Below are 24,222 nucleotides of genomic sequence, written 5' to 3'. Positions count from 1 at the left end.
AGCTCCGGCTGGATCGGTTGGGTGCGGAAGGTGGCCGTCGGGAAGTCGGATGAAGAAAAAAACCTTCCGGTGTTTGTTGGAGGTCGGCATGTTATCAAAAATTTAAAGCCTATTCTACTTTGGAAGATAAAGGTGCGGCTCGGATTGTTTGGGGTAGAAGAAGAAATAGAATATCTTAGGGTCAAGAGGAATACTGTGCAACTTAAAGAGGACGACCATCCCGCTCGGCAACCTAAAGGAGCGGGATGTGGAAGTAATTACAAACCTCGGAATAAATGGATGGGTAGGAAATCTAAGGCGCCATGGAATTGGTCTAAAAAGAAACAAATGGAGTCGATCGCTGGTCATGTGGACGGTCGGTGGTCATCGGGAAGCCCGTATGTCCGAACAAGGCGCCGGGCATGCTCTCATCGAATCGGCTCTCCATGGTCGGTACCAGGGCCCGAATGTTATTAGATGGTTGGAGGAACTCGCCATCTCAAAAAATCAAAGGAAGGAACGAAAGGAGCGAAATGAGCAGGGAAGACCTATTAAGTGAAGGCAGAGGACTCAGGAAGGAAACAGGTGGAAAGAATCACCGATGAGGTGATCGTCGCCAAAACCGAACACTAGATCATGGAGGCAGCAAACGAAGCGAAGGCAGCGGCGAATATGCGGCCAAAAAGGACGGAGGCTTTGCTACGGTAGGCGTCCACCACCGTCCGTCCGTCCAGTCACGAGAAACAAGGACGCCATCGGCAGTCCATTTCAAACGGGGCATCCCATCGTAAGTGGCCGCCGCCACACAAGGAGTCGACCGTGGCGCCCTATCACGAGTGCAATTAATGCGCCCATACGCGCATGCTCCGACTTAATGGAGGATTTGCATAATTTCCGAGGAGATCTAGACAAGCAAATATCAACATTAAGCGACAAGACAACTAAAATAAAGAGCTGACCGATCTGAGTCTAAGAAGCGTCATAGGCTGATAAGGTGAAAGGCGCCACTGACACCATTAGTCCAGTCAGTTGGACTTGCAGCCTCCTTCGACTAGATTTGAAGGGAAGGCAAGTGATGCAGTGAAAAGGAGGGACCCACCAGGCCGAAGGTCAGTTGCCACGGTGGAGGTCGAATTCAAGGTAGTCAACACTCAGGTATCAGATGGCCACACGAATGATAATGGTATAGGTCGGCCGGGCGGGCAGTCCGCCGGCGGGGAGGAGGAGGGGTTCCGTCTGCCAACGGGGAGATATAAAGCTCGAGCTTATTGTTCGACGCTGAGCGGATGAGAAGACTATAGGTGCATATTAGCACGATCTTGCCGTCACATCATGGAGAGGCTGATACAGTAACAGTATGGTCTCATGGACGTCTCCCTGACAGATCCATATTCAGACATGGCCCTTCTGACAGACCCATACCTGGGCATGATCAAAGGCAGGTGGTTGCTTTGATTGGCACGCCCAGGCTTCTTTGAGAGATCTATATAAGGCTTCCATTTCTCCACTGGAGGTATGAAAAATCTTCATCTTGAAGCCACCTTTTTGTTATTCCTCGCCTGACTTGAGCGTCGGAGGGCCGTCGCCGGGACACCCCTCCCGGCTCGGTTTTGTTGCAGGTTCACCGGAGCATTCGAGGATCTAGCAGGAAGCGCCACGTGCCCAACGTCCACTGATAACCGGTTCGGACAGGATCAGATACCATTATTCATGTCTACGTGTTATGCGTGCGACCCTCTAGGTTTTATACATGAAAGAAGTGTAAATCCATACACATACTAAGGTAACCGTCTAGCAATAGTTTTTAGCCACCCAATGCGATAAAATTAATATCAGTCATAAATTGTAAACCACCATGAACTGATTACTATGTAATTCAATCTCTTCATCTAAGCCTACATCCCAATTAATTTAATACATTATGCATCATTACCAAATTAACTATTTTACTTGATTTCCAAGATATAATAGACTCCTCTTGAATGATAAATCATTCCTCCCGTGGCCATGGATTTCGAGTCACTAATATCTCTATCAAGTGGCCAGGATGTCAACTCCTAATCCAAGAGAGTGATGAATCTTCTATTGACTCAACACTATTCTCTCTACGCTTTGTCATACACCCAACTACCGTATTAATCACAATCTGATTAAAGACTGCTTTTAACGACATCAAAGCATATAACTCCATGCATAGATAAATGAACGTCTCAAGTCAAAAGATCAGTTATACTCGTTCATAAGAGGATTAACCAATGATGCTTAATATGTGGTTTCTTCTTAAGCAGGTCGTGTCCAGTGTACCTCTAAACTCAAGGCACCCCTAAGTATAACTTGGATATCCATCTCTCGATCTATCTCGACCTAGTCATACTCAGCATTGATCTAGATATCCATGTCCCCTCTAGATATCTATCCGATCAAGGACTATTTTCATATTAATATATCCATTGATCTGTGGGACTTTATCATTAATCATATACGTACAGAAAAGTAAATAATTAATGATAAATTCTTACCTTTATTAAATAATTATCCATAAAATACATAAGGAGTGTCTTGTCACATAAGTGCGCACACTAACAATCTCCCACTTGCACTATTGCCAAACACTACGGACTCTCAGTCCTAGGCTCCTCACATGGGTCTCATGTTTCTATAGAGGTATGGCCTTTGTGAGTGAGTCTGTGATATTCTCGCTGGTATCTACTCTGCTAACCAACACATCACCCCTCTAAACAATTTCTCTAAAGAGGTGATACTTCCTTAGTACATGCTTGGATCATTGGTGAGACCTTGGCTCATTTTCCTGTGCTATGACCGCATTATTGTCACAATATAGTACAACTAGATCAACAATGCTAGGAACCACTTCAAGCTCCGCTATGAAGTTCTTGATCCACATAGCTTCTTATGCTACCTCTGAAGATGCTATCTACTCGGACTCAACTGTTGAATATGCAATTGTCTCCTGCTTGGAACTCCTCCAGCAAACAGCTACACCATTTAGACAAAACACATATCCTTGCTACGATTTTAGATCATCCTGATCTGTCTGAAAACTTACGTCAGTATATCCTCTGACGACTAATTCCTCGTCTCCTCCAAAAACTAAGAACATGTTCTTTATTCTTCTAAGATACTTGAGGATAGTCTTTACCATAGTCCAATGACCCTCTCCAGGATTTGACTGATATCTACTCATCATGCTTAATGCATATGAGACATCTAGTCGAGTACAGATCATAGCATACATTATGGACCCTATAGCCGAAGCATAAGGTATCTTGTCCATTCTACTTCTTTCCTCTTGTGTTCCTAGACACATAGCCTTGGAAAGATACACACCATATGACACTGGTAAATATCCTCTCTTAGAGTCCTACATACCGAATCTATTCAGCATTTTATCAATGTATACACCTTGACTCAACCCTAGTAGCCTCCTTTGTCTATCTTGGTATATTTTAATACCTAAGACATAGATTACATCCCCAAGATCTCTCATTGAGAAACACTCTCCCAACCAAGTCTTGGTAGATTCTAGGATAGGAATGTCATTGCTTATAAGAAGTATATCATCAACATACAATACTAGGAACGTAATCTTGCTCCCACTAACCTTCTTGTAAACGCAAGGTTCTTCTGGATTTTTGACAAAAAGAAAAATCTTTAATGGCTTCGTCAAATTGCATATTCCAACTCCGAGATGTTCTCTTTAGTCCATAAATGGACTTCTTGAGCCTACATAACTTATTGACATTCTCAGATTTTATAAAATCAGGAGGTTGTACCATATATATTTCCTCTTGTAATCTTCCATTTAGGAAAGCAGTTTTAACATCCATTTGCCAAATTTCATAATCCTTGTAAGCTACTATAGCTAGCAAAATTCTAATGGACTTAAGCATTACAACGGACGAAAATGTTTCATCATAGTCAATTCCTTGACATTGATTGAAACCCTTTGCCACAAGCCTAGCTTTATAGGTACTTATATTCTCATCCATGTCAATCTTTTTCTTGAAGATTCATTTGCACCCTATGGGTTTTACCCCAACTGACACATCAACCAACTCCCAAACTTGGTTGGTGTACGTAGAATCCATTTCAGATTTCATGGCTTTCAGCCATTTCTTAGAATCATTTAAAGCAACTGCTTCCTCGTAAGTCGACGGTTCATCATCTTCGATGAGTAACACTTCCTCATCTTGGGTTACTAGCCAACCATATATGTTTGACTCTCAGTATATTCTTGTAGACTTACATTGATCTCGCGTTTCTTGAGCAGTCTCGAATGAAAGAGACACTTGTACTTGTGGCATTGTCTCATTATCCAACTGTTCATCTTCCAACCTATTTGTAGAGTATAATTTCTTCAAGACTTACTTTACTATCACTACTTTTTTTAGAAATAAATTCTTTTACCAAGAAAGTAGCATATCGAGCAACAATAACTTTGTGCTCACTTGGGAGATAAGAATAATATCCTATTGTAGCTTTGGGATAACCTACAAATGTACATTTTATGGATCTTAATGCAAGCTTATTAGAATTTTCATTCTTCACATAAGCATCACAACCCCATATCTTAAGATAAGACAAATTTAGTTTCTTTCCAAACCATAATTCATAAGGAGTCTTATCTACAATCTTGGTCGGAACTCGGTTAAGTGTGTGTGCTGCTGTTTCTAAGGCATAGCCCCAAAATGACATTAGAAGACTTGCATGACTCATCATTGATCTAACCATATTCATGAGTGTGTGATTTCTCCTTTCTGAAACACCATTCCACTCCAGCGTTCTAGGAGGTGTAAGTTGAGAAATTATTCCATACTCTTTTAGGTAATCAATGAACTCTTAGCTTAGATACTCGCCACCTCGATCACTCAGAAGGGCCTTAATCTTCTTGCCATACTGATTTTCTACCTCATTCTTGAATTCCTTAAACTTGTCTAGAGTTTCAGACTTATGTCTCATTAAGTAGACATATCCATATCTACTTAAATTGTCAGTAAAAGTCACAAAGTAGGTATATGCTCCTCTAACCTAAACTTGCAATGACCCACAAACATCACTATATATGAGTTCTAGTGGTCCTTTTGCTCGTTCACTTATCTTGGTGAATGGCTTCTTGGTCATTTTGCCTTGTAAATATGCTTCACATGTATATATGGGTTCTAATTCAAAAGAGTCCAAATACCCATTACTGAGTAATCTAGTGATGCGTTTCTCGGTTATATGACCAAGTCTACAGTGCCAGAGATATGTTAAGTTTGAGTCATGTAATTCTGTTTCTTACTTTCAATATAATAGATCGGTTCATCTAAGTTAAGAACATAAAGACCATTATTCAATGAACCATTCCCATAGAATATATTATTCAAATAAAAGGAACATAACTTATCTTTGAATTGAAATACAAATCCCTTAGTGTCTAAACTTGACACCGAAATGATATTCTTTGAGAAACTAGGAACAAAATAACAGTTTTCTAAATTCAAAACAAGTCCACTAGGCAAATTTATTGAATAGGTTCCTACAGCTAATGCAACAACTCTCACTCCATTAGCTACTCGTAGGTCCATTTCGTCCTTGGACAACTGTCTGCAGTCACTTTGACCCTGCATGTTCATACAAATGTGAGAACTACTTCCAGAATCTATGACCCATAATGAAGAAACAGAAAGATTGAACTTTATCATAAAGATACCTGAAGCATCCACTCCATTGGCATTCTTCTTCATGAAAATATAACAGTTTTTCTTCCAGTGACCTTTCTTGCCACAATGGAAGCACATGCCCTCCTTCTCATTAGATTGGGGTACTTGCATCCCTTTCTTAAGCTTCTTCTGAGCTTGATATCTAGGATTCTTCACTGCATTAGCCTTGGGATTAAACTTCCCAGTGCTAGGGCGCTTGCTGGTCTTTCTGACCATCATTGCATGCAGTGAAGGATTTACCTTCATATCCTTCTCAGTAGTTTTTAGCATTACCATCAGATCAGTCAAACTCTCGTCCATGCTGTTCATGTTGAAATTCAACACAAATTGGGAAAATGATGGTGGTAGTGACGACAAGATTATGTCAACAGCCAAGTCCTGGTCTAGCTTGGAACCTAAGCTGTCGAGCCTCTCTATGTACCCGATCATCTTGAGTACATGAGACCCAACTTGGTTTCCTTCCTCGAGCATGGTACGAAATAGTGCTCGAGAGGTTTCATACCTCTCTACTCTCGCACTCTCTTGGAAGAGCTCACGCGAGTGTTGATCAATCTCCCTAGCACTCAGGTTCTCATGTTGTCTCTGCAACTCGGGAGACATAGAAGACAACATGATGCATTGTACATCCAGTGCATATTCCATATACTGAGAATAATATGACTAATCTTCGTCTGAAGCATTGGGTGTAGGTTCTTTCAGTGGTTCATCTTCGAGCACGTAAATTTTTCTCTCGTGTCTTAAGATAATTTTTAGTTTCCTATACCAATCCAGGTAGTTGGAACCGAGGAGGATATTCTCTTTCTCGAGAATGCTTCGCAGTGATAAAGTACTTGTGTTTGTCATCTAAAATTTAAAGCAGAGTTTTAATATTTGTGGAATATATTTAATAAAGGTCTTTTATAACTCGTATTATTTTATTCAAGTCCAACAGCCCTCACTGTTAGAATCAGGAATTGGTTGGTAACAATTCCTAATATGACCGAAACCCTGAATCATATAAAATGCACACAACTGAGTTGTACCTACATGCTACATTCATCAAGTAGGCCTTAACTTGCCAATCACAAATCTATGTGACTTTCGGTATGTTCTTGTTGAGCCTTATATTCTCAACACTTGCCCCCTCAAATCAGTTAACCTTAGCTGAGTTAAATAAGTCAACGAATTTGAATTAAGTCAACCCACTAATAATTATGATAAATTATAGATGTTTTGACACAAGGCCACAGCTGAGCTGTACCGACTTATGTAAAAACTCTAACTATCATCATAGTTATTAGTGGAGGGCTTTTAACCGATCTTGACTTTAATATATTTAAGGGATTTTATAATTATTAAAAGGTCTCACCATAATTAGCTTCTTGTGCATTTGCATAATCTCATTATGAGATTTATCTCCATTAATCCTCTTAGTCTTTTAAGACAAATAGATCTCGGAGATTTTAACATGTTAATCTACTTATGCCATAAGGAATTTATATCTAAATTACAACATGTATTACTTTACAAGTTTTAGACAAAATTCATTTCTATCATGAAATGTTATGACATATAATTTGAAATAAAGAAATTAAGATTTCTTTGAAATCTCTCGAAATACCGATTCCTCAAATAAATTTTGAAGAATCGGCTTCGTACTATATGATTCAACCACGAACTGGCTCTGATACCACTGTTAGGTTCGGAGCACAGCGGAAGACATATAATAAATCATGGATCTTTCATGGTACATATAGTTTTACACAAAAATAATATAAAACATACCTCAAGTCCTCGATAGGTGTGAATAATATCACAAACAGATAAGAGCCCCACGTGTGACTCCTCTAGTGGTATCCACGCGCACTAGATCATGAACTTGACACAATCCGTTAGGTGCTAGCCTCTTGGATCGACAAAGCCTTGGAAGCACTGTGATCTCTTCCGAACGAAGAAGAAGTTGATGAGGGAAACTCGAAGAGAATGAATTCTCTCCTTGCATTTTTCCAAGGATGGCTACTTATAGCCTCCAAGCAATACGAAGAGTTAAGTTCTCAATAAATTCATCATTTATGATCTTCATTAATTAGGAAGATGAAGAGTTATAGGCTCCATAAATTCTTCATTTATAACCTTCATTATGATGACTCTTTAAATTTTTCATTAATTATCATTATAATGACTTTTCGAATTCTCCATTAATCATCATGATTATGGCTATTCGAATTCTCTCTTCTTTGTATCAAATAAATCCATATTTGATCTTGATCTTGACTAGCTTTCGATACCATTGTTCATGTCTACGTGCTATGCGTGCGACCCTCTAGGTTTTATACACGAAGACAATGTAAATCCATACACAGACTAAGGTAACCGTCTAGCAACAGTTTTTAGCCACCTAATGCAATAAAATTAATATCAGTCATAAATTGTAAACCACCCATGAATCGATTACTGTGTAACTCAATCTCTTCATCTAAGCCTACATCCCAATTAATTTGATACATTATGCATCATTACCAAATTAACTGTTTTACTTAATTTCCAAGATATAATAGACTCCTCTTGAATGATAAATCATTCCTCCCATGACCATGGATTTCGAGTCACTAATATCTCTATCAAGTGACCAAGATGTTAACTCCTAATCCAAGAGAGTGATGAATCCTCTATTGACTCAATACTATTCTCTCTACGCTTTGGCATACACCCAACTACCGTATTAATCACAATCCGATTAAAGACTGCTTTTAACGGCATCAAAGCATATAACTCCACGCATAGAATAACTGAAGGTCTCAAGTCAAACAATCAGTTACACTCGTTCATAAGAGGAATAACTAATAATACTTAATATGTGGTCTCCTCTTGAGCAGGTCGTGTCCAGTGTACCTCTAAACTCAAGGCACCCCAAGTACAACTTGGATATCCATCCCTCGATCTATCTCGACCTAGTCATACTCAGCGTTGATCTAGATATTCATTTCCCCTCTAGATATCTATCCGATCAAGGACTGTTTTCAGATTAATATATCCATTGATCTGTGGGACTTTATCATTAATCATATACGTACAGAAAAGTAAATAATTAATAATAAATTCTTGCCTTTATTAAATAATTATCCACAAAATACATCAGGAGTGTTTTGGTACATAAGTGCACACACTAACAAAAACAAGTAAGAAGTCTTCTTTCAGTCAACTTCCAAGTCAGTTCACCAATAGTTTACCTTTCATCATTTTCAAACAGGATTAAATTTGACGTCATCCTTTTAAGTATAGTCGTGACTGACTACTAATGATCTATGCCCTACAACCTTCCCCTCTATACATGGGCAGAGCCACCCTTAAGCTAGGGTAGTCTCTAGCCCAATCAATTTTAAAAAAATAAAACTAAAATAAAAATCAGCCCTATATATAAAATTCCTAATAAAGTGATGTGCTTTGGAATCAACCAAAAATAATAAAATTCCAAAGCACATCACTTTATTAGGAATTTTAATTAAATTAAAAATTTTACACTACCCTTCACCTCTAAACCCGACGTATACTATTATCGTATATCGTACACCATATACTGCACACCGCAGCAATCGATGCCGCCTCCTCACCCCCCACTTGTTCTTCCTTGAAGCCGCGGAGCCATATGTGTGAAAGATTTTGATTTTAATCCTCTTTTCTCATCACTTGGTTCAAGTAGATGTGTTCATCTTTGGAATGAATTTCCTTCAAGCTCCTTTCTCAACGATATAATCTTTTAATTTTTTGAATATCTTTACATTATCATTCACATGATATTTTATATTCATGTCCTGTACAGACGTTCCACAATAACTCGACGAGTACAACCGTGACATACCTTCTCTCGAATAGCACATGATATTAATGCGACCATTGTCGCAAATTTATATCTCGATGATCAATCTGAGATAAATTTAAATTCTCACTACCCCTCTAGAATCTGTATTTCCGTACTCATTTTCTTTCCTCTCTCACCAATTATTTGTACCCTTCTCCAATCTCATCGGTGATAGGACTTCCTTCTCTTCATTCATCGGAGATCTTTTTTCCTCATTCTTTCTTCCTTTTCCTCCATAACCCCCATAAGAGAAGGAAGTAGAGATTTCTCATGTATTCTACACAAAGTAATATGCTAATTATTTTAAATATCAAATTATTTCTTTTTTAATTTTTCATTACACAAATAAAAAAACGACTACTTTCTCTTGATATTTTTTAATGAAAAAAATTTAAATTTCGCACTTGGTATATTAGGTTTTGAATATTTTTATGAATATAGTATTTCATGTGGCATGATTCATGATAAAATTTGATATTTAGGTATTACTAATATTTAATCTTTTACATAGTTTTTTTTTTAAGAACTATATATTTTTTTTATTATTTAAATATAAATATATTTGTTAAAAAATGATTCTAGACATACAAAACAAATGAAAAAAAATAAAAAAATTATTCAATTTTAAAAAGATACATAAATTTATTACTAATAGTAAATAAAGTCAAAACTCAGATTAAAACTAATTAATTTTTTACTAAAAGATAATACTTTAATAATTTTATCAATTGAAAAAGGTTTATTATCAAAATGATTTATTATAAAATTTTAATATTAAATTTTAATTAGTAACTTTACATCTCAATCAGCAAATTAATTTTATATAAAAAATATATATTAAAAAATTAAATATTTTTTAAAAAAACTAAAATCTAAAAAATGATTGAGATGGTTGTGCTTTGAGATTTGACATTTTGTCTTCATTTTGAGGGGAGATTTTGTCTTCATTTTTGAATAATGATCCATATTCTTGAATCCTCTTATTTTAATGGTTAACGTCTCTTAGATTTGATATTTTGTCTTCATTCTTTGAGGTGAGATTCAGATTCCTCTATCGGTAAAAAAAAAATTTATTGGATCAAATGGATACTCTAAATTTAATGTTTCCTCATTCATAATGAAGTCCAGCTTCTTACGAGCTAAAGTGTAACGTCAGTCCATTAGTTACTATAGTCCATATTATAAGCTTTTTTTTTATTTTGGAGGTGCTCCTATCATAGATGTAATGGGTTATGAACAATGTCGTAGCTGCCTTGGGCTAAAAATGCTGAGCCCAGTAAAGCCCAGCCCAACATAGCAAGGTTAAGGTCTAAAAATGCTAAGCATTGCTTACGGGGTGAGATCTAAAATTGCTGGGCATTACTAGATTGCACTGGGCTAGAGCCTAGCAAAGCCCAGCCCTGACTACGCCCTTGGTTATGAATCATTGTTTGTCATTATTAGGATGATAAATAAACTAAATATTTGTGAACAAATTTAGTATTCAGTTTAGTAAGAATTTATTTATGTTCATTCAATACATATAAAATCAATTAAATAAATAAGTTTGAACTTAAATTAAATAAACAAACTTAAACACATGTGTTCATTTTGTTAATATTTGTGAATAATATTTATAAACAACGTTCATGAACGAATCATGTTTATTAATAAAACTCTTATCAACATATTAAATAAATAAAAATTTTAAAATAAACAAACAAGTTTGAATTATCAAACTCAATAATAAATCAAATAAATAAAAATTTTAGACAATCAAACAAACTTAAGTTGAGAACTCAACAATATCTAATAAATCAAACTAAAACCAAGATTGAACCAAATTCGAGCTAAGAAAAAATAAATTAAATCAAACTTAAATAATCATTATAATAGCTAATGGCTTAGTTCATTTAAGTCGAGATAATCATTATAATAGCTAATGGCTTAGTTCATTTTAGGCTCGACTTAACTGGACTCAAGTATCTTATTAAACAAACTTGAGCACTCCAAAAATTAACTCGACTTAACTTATTTACCACCCTAGCCATTATTTGGTTTTGAACCTCCTGGAGTACATGCCTAGCAAGAAAATTTTCTGCCCCCACAAACACATATTTGGTACTTACCTATGATATTGCTACAATAAATCATAAGATTAATTCACAATGTATGCGAAATGCATAGCATCACGGCTCACCTGACCTCATGCAAAGGTTCACTTTGTTAGACGAAGTCCTGTGATTCAAATTGGTACTTATATATAATATTACTACAATAAGTTATGGGATTGATTCTTAATGTTTGAAATGCATTGCTGACCATCCGGAACACAAGCATCTCCTTAACGTTCCAAATTTTTCATCTAGAGAAAAATGTTATATTTTTGACTTATTGGAACTGATATTTAAGACTTCAAATGCTCTTGGCTTGTAGTGCAAGCCGTAGATCGTGTTAATGAGAGGCAACAGAAGATTGATAACAAAAATCAAGATATCACTCAACTTGGCAACAAAACTAAAGGTTCAATTACAAAAACTAATAGAATAATAATATTTCAGCAAAAGACATACTGATTATTGCATACTAAATGATCTCAGCTATTTCTCATCAGTCCCAGCGATCACCACTTGTTAATAAACAAGAACCGCAACAATTAATTTAACTCCAAATTAACAAAAGGTTACACCTGTTGAGATTGACATCCCACTCTCCAAAAGCTGGCATAAATAATTGCCTGGTACATGTAAAAAAGTTGAATAACACTGATAAGAAAAATACAAATGCTATTTTCACAAAAAAATAATTTTAAAAATCACATACTTACCCAGCATGCTCGTTTGAAGAAACTTATACTGCTAAATACAACCACCATCAAAGAGATGTCAGCTAGAAAAGAAGCAAATCCTAACAACTAGCAAATATATCTTATTGATAAAACAAAAAAAAGTTATAACACATGCTTATTGATAAAAAAAAACAAAAAATAAGTCATCATTCCCTTAGTACCGGTGACCTCAAGAAATATCAGTGACCAATTCATTGCCCACAATGCCTTCCCTTTCTTCAACAGCAAGGTCATTTTCCTTGTCATAATGTTGATTCCTCCTTTCTGGATCTTGGTCCAGAGTTAGGCCATGAGTTAACTGACAATTAGTCTTGTCTGCAAATTCAATGCAATTTCACATAAGCTACGTTACAATAAGATCTAGTGCAAGATCGCATTCACTTAATGTACTTAACTACCTGATGATCCTCCATGGAAAGGATGAATTTCAAACTAAGAAAGTTCAGGCTGACACTTAATGAATGTTTGCAAATTCATTTTACAACTGGAAACATTATACAAGGTCATGGATTAACATTTAGTTTTTTTAGAATAGCATAAACCTTTTTTTAGCGTAGCACAATATTTTACTCACAGAAAGCAAAAGATGTACATGCGAATAAAATCAAACATAAATGAATTAACTAGAAAGAATCATACAAAATTGAGCAGATCAGGTATTTACCATTTTCATCGTCAGATACTTGAGCTAATTGTGCAATTGCATCAATCAATACTTGCTCATGCTCCTGCATAGAAACAGAGCATCCTTAATATCTATTAAGTACCAAATAAATGGTAGAATGGTCCATAGCCAAATGATTCTTTTATAATACATACTCGCAACATTTTTTTGGCTTTATCAAACTCTTGAGGATCAGGATTAGTTGCACTAAGAAGCCTCTCTACCTGGGATTCACAACATAAAAACAGAAAATTATCAACATGTTTTCTTGGTAAAATCAATGACATCCACTAGTTTGTCAAAATACATACTTCCTTTACTAAAATGTCAGTGCCAATTCTTTCCATATCACTAATGTTCTTCATGTCAATTGCATTTTGGGATGCAGATAATTCTTTCTTCTGATTGTTCAGAAAACCTCTTCCTACACCAGGTACATAAACGTGGTGTGTGGTCTTCTTAACCCCTCGAGTAGGTAAACCTTGACTAGACTGATGAAAAGTACCTGGGTCATCATAATCACCTTCCCATATTATATCTTCAGAAGAAATCTGCAACAATGCAAATTCTCCGATTGAGAGGAAAATTCCCCTAGTGTTGAAAGACAGGCTGTGAAAGGACACTTATTAAATTATAAACAGAAATGCCATCTAGCCAATTTTAATAAAGCTGAAGAACACAAATTTAAGAAGGTGATTTGAAAACAAAGGTGAAAACAGACATTAATACACACACGACTCAGTTGAAAAAGTTAGGAAACAAACTTGCTTGCAATTTCTTCTAAAAAGGCAGTTTGCCTTGCAAAATAATCAAAATCCATATGGATAAGTATAGTCTCTCCTGCAGCAAGGGATAAGATTAATTTGAATCTCAATTGATAGAAGCAATTCTAGTTCACAAAGACTCCACCATTAGAAAAAGTACAGAGAAGCTCTTCAGTTCCTGAAGTTAATCAACAATCATGCTGATTCAAGGAAAACATAGAGGAAGAGAACATGCTCACTCTCCAATTCCTGTAATTATTTAACAACACTTTTCTGAAAAAAGTTTTTCAATATGAAAATAAACATTCAAGCAAAAAAGGTGATTTCGCTCACCCCAAGTACCCCTCATCACCAGCCCCACAGCGATATGAAAATAAACATTGCCATTACTTAACTTTGAAGATGGCAATGAGATTTCAGAATTTATTGTATTGTGCTGCTCTTCTTACTGTGTTATTCCCATCAGATTATTAAGTGATAGCCAATACCATATAACCTAGCACAGTGAGAAATTACAATATATCAGCTAATAGATGCGTAAAATTACGTTGACCAAGCATGTCTCATTAGTGTTGTACTGATATTTGGTGCACTTTTAAAGAATGGAGAGATCAACTCAAAGGGCTTTAATCCTATAATCATCTCACTTTGCATGTTTACCTCCAAATAAGCTTATAGCCAATGTTGTCAAAATCGCGAGTCGGAACGTAGAATCGCACGATTCTACGCATTTTTGGTGGCCTTCCGCGTTGCGTGCCCAGGCGGAAGCGGAATCGGGTGGAATCGTGCAGAATCGCGTGGAAGCGTAGCGGAAATCGTAGACTCGTAAGAGTCCAGCGATTCTACGCGAAATGTCCGCTGGTTTTCCAAGACCAGAAGGTCGATCGCAGCGATCGATCAAACACGGGTCCAAGAAACTTTTCTCCTTCAGAAAAATAGGGAGATCGGTCTGTGGACCGATCCACCTATGGCCTGATCGGTCCACAGACCGATCAGCCCCTAGGCCGATCGGCCCTTGCAGAGCCCTGATTTCCGCCTTCGTCACGTGTTTCTCACGAGTCGGTTGTCGTTTTCTGCGTGGGGCAGAGGGACAGGGAGAGTTTCGGGACAGAAGATTTGATCTCAAGAAACCTAACTTTCCTAAGTTGCGTCGCGAGCCATTGTCGCCGCAACTGTTGTGCTTCGTTCTTCTTCAGCAACCATCGTCTCCTTCACGTACGCGTCTGTCTCCTCCTCCCTGTGCGTCCGGTGTGCGTCGACCGGCACTGTGACTGACTTCGATTAAAGGTACGCCACCATCCGCCTCTGTCCCTTCTCCATCTATCTCATCTGTGGGTCTCTGTTCTTTACTTCTTTGGCCGTCTCTGTCCCGTCTGCATCTCTGAAGGCTGTTGGCCACGTCTGTGGTTCGCGAGCTGCTGTTGCAGAGTTGCAGTGTCGTTGGTGAAGCTGAAGCTGCGTGGTGGTGTTCTTGTTCTTCTTTAATTTCACGAAAATGAGTAGAGAAGCTAGTGTTGGTGGGTCTGGTGAAGCAAGCTCCAATAGTGGTGCAGCCACTCCAAGCGTAGCTTCCACAACTAGTGGAACTTCAGATTCCAAAAGATTGGCAGTGAATGCTCCTGGAAATAGATCTGATCCAGGTTGGAAACATGGAATTGCAGTTGATGAAAATCCAAAGAAAGTGCAATGCAAATACTGTCAAAAGGTGATAAATGGAGGGATTTATAGACTCAAGCATCATTTGGCAGGAACACAAAAGGATGTTGGAGCATGCAAGGCTGTTAGTGATGATGTAAGGAAGGAAATGTGGAAAATTGTATCTTCATTGCAAGAAAATTTAATAAAGAGGGCAAAGGAGATTGAAGGAAGATCAAGTGATTCAAGTCCTCTTGGCCAATATGAAGATGAGGAGGTGGAGGGTGCAAAAAGACAAAGGCGAGAAATTGCAAAGAATCCTGCTGATCTATTCAAGAAAAGGGGTGTGAGTAGTCAAACTACCATCAATGGCATTTTCAAGAAGAATTTGAGGGAGGAAGCTTGCCAAGGGATTGCCTCTTTTTTCTACAATAATGCTATACCTTTTCATGTGGCAAAAAGTGATGAATTCAAGAAGATGCTAGACTTGGTTGCAAGACATGGTATTGGCTTTAAGCCTCCATCCTACCATGAGATTAGAGTCAAGTATTTGAAACAACAAGTTGATTGCACCAAAGAAGTTATAGAGCAGCACAAAGCATTTTGGAAGAAAATGGGATGCACAATTATGACTGATGGGTGGACAGATAAGAGGAGGAGGACTATATTAAACTTCTTGGTTAATAGTCCTATGGGAACCATTTTTTTGAAGTCAATTGATGCATCTGATATATCTAAAACAGCTGACAAGATTTTCAAGTTGATGGATGAAATTGTTGAAGAAGTTGGTGAAGAGAATGTAGTGCAAATTGTCACAGACAATGCAGCAAACTACAAAGCAGCCGGGGAGATGTTGATGGGGAAGAGAAAGAGGCTATATTGGACGCCTTGTGCAGCTCATTGCATCGATTTAATGTTGGAGGATTTTGAAAAAAAGATACCAATACATAAAGAGACAATTGCACGAGGTAAAAAGATCACAACTTACATCTATTCAAGGACTGCGCTTATTTCTCTATTGCATCATTTTACCAAAGAAAAGGATTTGATTAGACCAGCCACTACCCGTTTTGCCACATCTTACTTGACTTTGGGTTGCTTGAATGACAATAAGGGAGCATTGATTAGAATGTTTACATCCAAAGAATGGAAATCTAGTCAATTTGCAAAGACTAAAGATGGAAAGGTTATTGAAAATGTGGTAATGGATAAGGACTTCTGGAAAAGCATTATTACATGCTTGAGGAGTGCTTATCCTTTGATCAAAGTCCTTCGTTTGGTAGACTCAGATGAGAAGCCTGCCATGGGGTTCATTTATGAGGAAATGGACAGGGCCAAAGAAAAAATACAAGCTGCCTTTAATGGTATTAAGAAAAGGTAATTTAATTTATTACTAATTATTAAATACTCGTATAAATTTATAATTTCTTGGAAACTAATTCAAATTTTTTCTCACTCTTTAGTTACTTGCCTCTATGGGAAATTATAGATGCAAGATGGGATAATCAACTACATCGGCCTTTGCATGCTGCGGGCTATTACCTTAACCCTCAATTTCATTACAGTCCTAATTTTAAAGCTGACTTTGAAGTGAAAAGAGGATATATGATTGTCTACAAAGGATGGTTGAAAGTATGGAAGAAGTAAAGAAGATTGATGCTCAACTGGAAGACTTCAAATATCGAAAGAAATTCTTTGGTAGTGCAGTAGCCACTTGTGGAATTGAAACCAAAACTCCAGCACAATGGTGGGAGTCATATGGTTATGAACATCCTGAGTTGCAAAAGTTTGCTATTCGTGTTTTGAGCTTGACATGCAGCTCATCTGGCTGTGAGAGGAATTGGAGTGCATTTGAGATGGTATTGCATTTCATTCTTGAATGAAATTACCTAGTTATATGTGATTATATGAGTATGTGTTAATTGATTTTGTTATTATTTAGGTCCACACTAAGAGAAGAAATCGTTTGAAGGCAAAAACGATGAATGATGTAGTCTTTGTGATGGCTAATTCAAAATTAGCCAAGAAGAAGGAATTGAGGAAAGTCAATGACTATAGCATTGATGACCTAGCTTCTGATGATGATTGGATTGTGGATGATAGTGAAAATTTAGATTTGGATGCTTCAAATGAAGATTTGGTTCCAGTTGAAGAAGGACCTAGTAGTGGAGCACCTCATGATGATTTGGAGCTGCCTAGTTATGATGATGATGAAGTTGAAGAAGGTGGAGATGCCATGGAGGATGCTGGAGATGAAGAACACATGGAGGATGATTATGAATTCATGAATTTATGAAGTTTAGAACTTGACTATTATTTTTCATGTTGTAGACTTATATGTTATCTAAAATTTGTGACTTATGACTTATTTTATGTGTGGATTGTAGAAGACCTTATAAATGTTTAGTTTAATCAAATGTTTAATGTGTTTTTGAGGTTATTAATCTTATCTATGTTATTTTCTATGAGTATATATATGTTTATATATAATTTTACATTTTGGTAGAAACTTACGATTCATGTTACGATACTATGAGTTTACGATTCTACAACTCCCTTCCGTTTCAACGTAGAATCTCGATTTTGACAACCTTGCTTATAGCAATTAAAAACATACTTGAATTAAAATTTTAGATTAACAAATTAGAAAAATAAAATAAAAAATTCAACTAACAATCTAATGATATATATATATTACTTCTACCAAAATGAGTGTCATGAATCAAATGAGAGCATTGATTCGTGTACCATTCTGGTTAAATCAACATATGAATTTTTAAGATCCAGATTATAATAGCCTCAGGACATCTAGCATGGAAATGGTTTTTATACATGTTAAGAAACATATCCGTTGAACTTGGACTTATACCACTAGAAGCAAAACAAGCACAAGCATATGATATGGGTACATATCAAGCTCTTGAATTCCGACATCACTTGTTGTTGCCATTGGAGCTCCAGTTAATGCTTCCCCTCCCTTCTGTTTCTATAATGTTTCATTGTCTCCTCACAATCGGCAAAGGGATTCGAAAGATAACATGGCAAAAAAAATCTTCCTGTGTAGCTGATTCTGATTGGAACCAGCCACTGCAAGCCCTATCTCAACTAGTATCACAGAAACTGTGCAAGCATGAGCAACACAAAGACATTTACCCATGCCAATATAGTACTTGTATCAATCAGTGGCCAAAATGATATGTTTTGACCGTGGCCAGCACGTGAAACCATGCTTGAAACTTGAATTTTCCAGAAAAAAAGGTTAGATTTGAGTAGAATTAAATTGAACATATGATGTAGAGCTAATGCCTTCAATAATAAAAAAAAGAAATAAAGGAATAATTAGGACAGACAGATATTAAATTCAGAAAGAGTTTACAATATTTTGGAACCATTATTCAAGAAAAAGAATAAAGATATCAATGAAGATATATCATTGGTTAAATTGAGCAGATGACTGAAATGAAGAGGAACTTCTAATGTTGTGTGATTATCATGTTCCCTTTAAACTAAAAGGGATTTTATAAATCTACGTTATAACTCATCAAACTTTATGGATAAAAATTTTAGCCAATTATGAACCAACAGATACAAAATAAAAGTATTGTAGCAAAGATGAAAATGCTAACATAGAATTGTGTGGGATAACTAGGAAGAAAAGATTGAAAAAATGTATTCTCCAAATGCAATTACATCAGATATAGCTCTAGTAGATGACGAAATAATAAAAGATAAGTTGAGATAATATAGACTTGTTCAAAGAGAATAGCGGATTCTATAAGAAGAGTCAATTAAAGTTACAAGTGAAAGCCAGAGAGACAAGAAATTTTAGTTAGAGTAATAAAGAGTGCTTTGGTTAATATGGATATTACTAATGATAAGTCTTCCATAGAGTTCAATGGAGTGGTAAGATTTCATGTAATAACCCCAAATTTAGGAACTACAAGATTTGATGTAGCTTAATGCTATTTGAAAAAACTTTTGCGAGATTAATCAACCCATGAATGTTCACTTAGCCAACATTCATACATCATATAAAGCCCTTCCTATTAACCTTTCGTTAACCAAAACATCTTGACAATTTATGGAATCACCCTCACATTGAATAGAAATGTAATCAGTACAAATGCTTGAAAAGGCTCCATAGAACTCGTCAAGACATGAGAATATTAAAAAAAAATTCATGCCAATAGATCTATTCAATAGAGAAATTAACTAACCTCTTTAAGGTTGACCCATTCCCATGTCTCATTAAGTGTTCCAATATCATAAACTAAAGCATGCAGACCCTAGAAAAAACAAAATCAAGATCTTCCCTAGTATCTCTCATAGGTAGATAATATAGACAATGAAAACACACCTCAACAGGATTATAATCAACTAAAACAGCTTCATAGAAGTTATTATCTTCAGGCCATCTAGTCCTAACTTTTCGTCCAATTAGTGGATCAAACGATGGTGGTTCAGCAGGTTGACCTGCAATAAGTGAACCAGATGTACTCCTATTGGCCACTTGGCCCCTTCCATTAGCAAGGTATTGCATTGCTGCTGAAGACAAACCAGGTGTTGTCCCACCCTACAAATCAGAGAAAATAGTAGTGGTAAAAAACATGGAAATGATCAAGTTGAGAGAAATTCTCATTACAACTATATAACTTACTGATCTTGTCTTCTTTCCTTTAGTTCCTAGACTATTGTCCTTCTTTGCAGTTGATGGTGATGGCTGCATAGAAGCAGAAAATTGTGTGTGTAAACCCGGAGACGATGCACCTAACAACAGAGAAGGTAGAGACTGAGAAATCTTCTGCTTCTTTCGAGATGCTGATACAGTAGGATTCGGTACAGTTACATCTGGCTGAGCATTAGTACCGATTCCAGATTGGACTCCACCTGCCTGCCTCCATTCCCTAGTTGTTAAGATAACAATAAGAAAAGGCAATTAAATTTCACAAAGTTTGAATGCATATTCAGAAGATCTACTTGTATACAAACCTTATCCTCTGAATCACATCATCAGCATTAACTCTGCTTAATAGTTCTCTGTGTTCTTGATCTGAGACCCTCAGCTCCTTTCTGAGCTCAGTAATAAGACTCTCCTTCTCCTGACGGCGCAAGTTTTCATTGTTACAAAGTAACAAGGAATATAAGGGACGAATACAAGATTGAAAAAGATATATATCAACAGGGAAAGGTGTGTGGACTAATACCCAAGTAATGGTGTCGGATTGAGCCTTAAATGCTCGCAATACTGAACTGTATGCTTCTTGTTCAATTCTATGTATTTGTATCTCCATATCATTCTGCAACCTAGAGTATCGAAAAGCGCTAATTATAGTTCTTCCATTTCCTCTGATAGGTCCTCTCACACCCTTATTATAATGTGATGGTGGAAGATCATCATCAGTTCCTGCATCCAGAGAAGCATCAACAAAATCAGTAAACCAAGTGAGTTCAAAGCAGTATCGAAAATAAACTAGTACTGTAAGCGTTACAAATAAATTGTTTTACCATATAAGAGGTTAACCATAAACACATGCATTGGTTAAGGTTACTTTTCTGTTTGAAAAACTGAAAAAAAAAAAAATTGCATGTAGTTGCAGTCCTGAAGATGAACTCCATACAAACAAAATGCAAGGCATAAAAATCATGTTATAATACAACAAATGCCAAGCAATCTCACTATAAGAATATCTTTCTTCAGTGTGAGAAACTCAGTTCCAAATTCCCCTATGACTATATCTGATTTGAGTTCAATGTTATTGTAAAGGATTAATTGAGCTTAGGTTTGATTTTCTTTACAAGTATAAATTTATTCACCTAGAAACAGGTCAGGATATGATGTGTTCAGAGTAAGAAAAAAAAGGACAAAATGTTTGACCATGATATGGGTAATTGGATAGTGAGTCTCCAAACCATGAACTTTTTTTCACGCCTAATGCGTTTAAGAGTAAGCTATAGGTTGCTTATATAACAAAAATTCAAAAACTTCAGCTAGGTCAGCTTCTCCTTGCATAATAAAACACTGGGATTAGGTTATTTGATTATCTTGCTTCCTTTTCCTATTTCAAATACATTTACTACTAAAAAATCAACATTTATAATCTGATCTAATTTAAATTATAACAGAACAAACTTTTCCAGTTTCTAAAACCAAAAGAAATCAGCTGTTCTATTCTTGTCCAATTTAAATTATTATAGAACAAGCTAACAGCAGCAAATTAAACTTTAATTAAAAGCGCATCTCCGTATCCTCTATTGGATTTGAGGTAAGAAAACTATTTTTTCAGATAAAGTATCTTATAGAAGTATGATGCAAAGTTAAACATTTATAAGCATAAAAATAATTGTAATAAACTACAGAAAATCGAACTTTAGTAGTAAAAACTAATATACTCTAAGATAAGAAAACTACTTTTTCTAAGATAAAGGTAAGTTATAGATCTTTGATGTAAGACTAAAAAACTGCAAAGCACAAATCACTTTTACCATGTAAATCCGAACTTATTGTGGTTAGCTACATGGATCTTATCCCTCCATTCATCTTTCTTTAACCTTGTATCATTTCAATACTCACATAATTCATATTAATTACATTAACAAATAAAGAAAATTTTCTTTTGTCTATTTCTACCACTTGCCCCTTCAACTCAAATCAATTCAATTCATCTGAGTGATATAGCGCCCACTTGACGCATATCAACATGTCCATATCATCTAAACATATTTTATTTTATTTTATTTATTATCCACTATAGCTACTCTAATTGGTATGGAATAGTAGTGCTTCTCATTTTATCTTCCCTAATAGCCCTATCTATGATATTAGCATTCCCATTAGCTCTATTAGTTTGTGCTGTATCCTAGCTATGCAATACTCTGATAGCGGATATATATATAACCCTTTTAGCATATGGAGCATACAATGATCCCACAAGACTCTAGCTCCTATCAATTTCAACTACATTTTTTATTACTACTAATGATAATTTCATAATGTATCTTTGTTGACAAATAGAACAATAACACTGCTACTACTTACTGGTAATTCCAACAAATTTTGCCTAGAAACAATAGAATGGACAGATTCAGATTGGTAATGCAGCTATTGACTGACGTGCAGTTTAGTGATTTAAATATGGTGAAACAACAGGATTCTACTGTTACCCTGCATATGGTTAACCCAATGATTTCCCACTAATTTGCATAAAATATCACCAGATAGCAGAACAGTGAATTTAAGATCCTTAAGGTGGCTAATTTTCCCATGTTCTATTTAGCAATAAAGAAAAATGATACAGAAAGGTAAAGCAAGTTTCAAAATTAAACCTTTTTGTTTCATCTAATTTCAGGTTTTGTTATCTCCACTGAAATGAAACACATTTCATGGCAGAAGTCCAACATTATTATTTTATACTGATATAGAACTCACAGTTCACAAGCCAAACTACCTAATAATCTAGCATTACAAATTCCGATATCGCACATGATTCTCACTCTTTGAAATAACCCAAAACTGAGACCTACTGAAGAACAGAAGAATCTTAGCCCTCACCCGGTTCATGAGTCATAGTAAAGCGAGTGACAACCTAACCCATTGATGAAGTATGGTCCCCTCTGTCTTAACAGTTAAGCACTAAATAGTGACAGAATGAACAAAGAGTTTTCATATAAAATTTTGTACACTTCAAAGAACCCAACACATAAGCTGTAGCAAACCAAAAACCCCAAATCTCTCAAGCTTGAAGTATTTTCTCATCACTACAAGCTAATCCATCAATCTCCACACCAAATCACTCAAGAAACAAAATGTCTGACGAGTAGTTTCGACTTTTCATTAAAAAGGGTAAATATTCACTACAAATGCTAGGCGCCGCTTACCACTGCTATCATCAGAACCATACTCCATGGCTGTTCTATTTCAAAAGAGAACATTTCTAGCGAAGCGACCTTCTCATATGTACCTGAGAGGCAACAATCTTAAGAGAACTCACTGCAACAAAAGGCTCGATAAGTTTGCGTTCAGTACCCGGATAACGAACACTCTCGGTTCCATTTTGCAGCAATCTTCCAAGGAATGAATTCAAAATGAACCTGGTAGCAACAACGATTCAGAATTTTAGGAAGAAATAGAGGAACGGTTTGCGAGATCGATCATCGAGAGGAGAAGGTGAGGGGAATTAGGGTTCAACGAAGCGGCAAGAGAGAATATTCGGACTCGGTACGCATATTTCAACGCGACGGTTAACAGTTAGATCCGTTTTCGCTCGCATCGGGCAAAAAGTGATCTGTTGTCGGTTTCGGATCACTGAGTGATGTGTCATCTTATCGGATCTCAGAACGGATCCTGTTACATGACGTGTCGCCGCGCTTGAAGACTTTGCATAGGAGCTTCATCACGGATTCATCACGGCGGCCCGGCCGCCCTTGAATGGCGCGTGCCCCGGCGGCCCGGCCGCCCTTGAATGGCGCGTGCCCCGGCGGCGACCCCCCGAAGGTGATCTATGTAGAAATTGACGTAAAAGACAAACAAAAAAAACCGTCTAATTTGAATAATTCAAAAGGTGATTTAAAAATAAATAGTACCAAACCAGTTAGTTATATGAAAATTTTAAATCTTAAATTAAATGGTAAAAGATTGAATTGTAATTATATAATCTAACATCCTCCTTTAAACTTATAATGTTATAGATAAAAATATTAAAAATTTATCAGATAAAAATTAAAAACATAAAGCGGAATGAGTCTTGATAAATATATCAATTATCTACAATAAGAAAGGAACAAAAGATAGTGTG

At 36.3% G+C, this 24,222-nt stretch overlaps 1 protein-coding gene and 1 pseudogene across 2 annotated transcripts; one reads left to right on the top strand and one right to left on the bottom strand.

Moving 5' to 3' along the window:
* Window positions 1-11,994: 11,994 nt before the first annotated feature.
* LOC121974554 (protein EMSY-LIKE 3-like) lies at window positions 11,995-23,646 on the bottom strand. Of its 2 annotated transcripts, XM_042525663.1 has the most exons (13): window positions 23,454-23,646; window positions 23,306-23,388; window positions 20,635-20,834; window positions 20,420-20,529; window positions 20,088-20,334; window positions 19,788-20,003; window positions 19,648-19,716; window positions 13,537-13,582; window positions 13,343-13,455; window positions 13,187-13,255; window positions 13,032-13,095; window positions 12,347-12,682; window positions 11,995-12,256 (listed from the first exon to the last, which is right to left on the bottom strand). In XM_042525663.1, the coding sequence occupies exons 2-12, from the start codon at window positions 23,331-23,333 to the stop codon at window positions 12,537-12,539; spliced, it is 1,308 nt and encodes a 435-aa protein (XP_042381597.1). In that variant the 5' UTR covers window positions 23,334-23,388; window positions 23,454-23,646; the 3' UTR covers window positions 11,995-12,256; window positions 12,347-12,536. The 2 variants fall into 2 exon arrangements, with proteins under 2 accessions (XP_042381597.1, XP_042381596.1); XM_042525662.1 differs by having other exon boundaries at window positions 13,343-13,582; window positions 23,454-23,645.
* On the top strand, window positions 15,034-17,934 carry LOC121974553 (annotated as a pseudogene).
* Window positions 23,647-24,222: the final 576 nt, after the last annotated feature.

This window comes from Zingiber officinale, chromosome 4B, assembly GCF_018446385.1.
Source record: "Zingiber officinale cultivar Zhangliang chromosome 4B, Zo_v1.1, whole genome shotgun sequence".
In the NCBI taxonomy this organism is placed as follows: Eukaryota; Viridiplantae; Streptophyta; class Magnoliopsida; order Zingiberales; family Zingiberaceae; genus Zingiber; species Zingiber officinale.
Note: the sequence above shows the minus strand (reverse complement) of the source record. Positions and strands in the feature narration are given on the sequence as shown.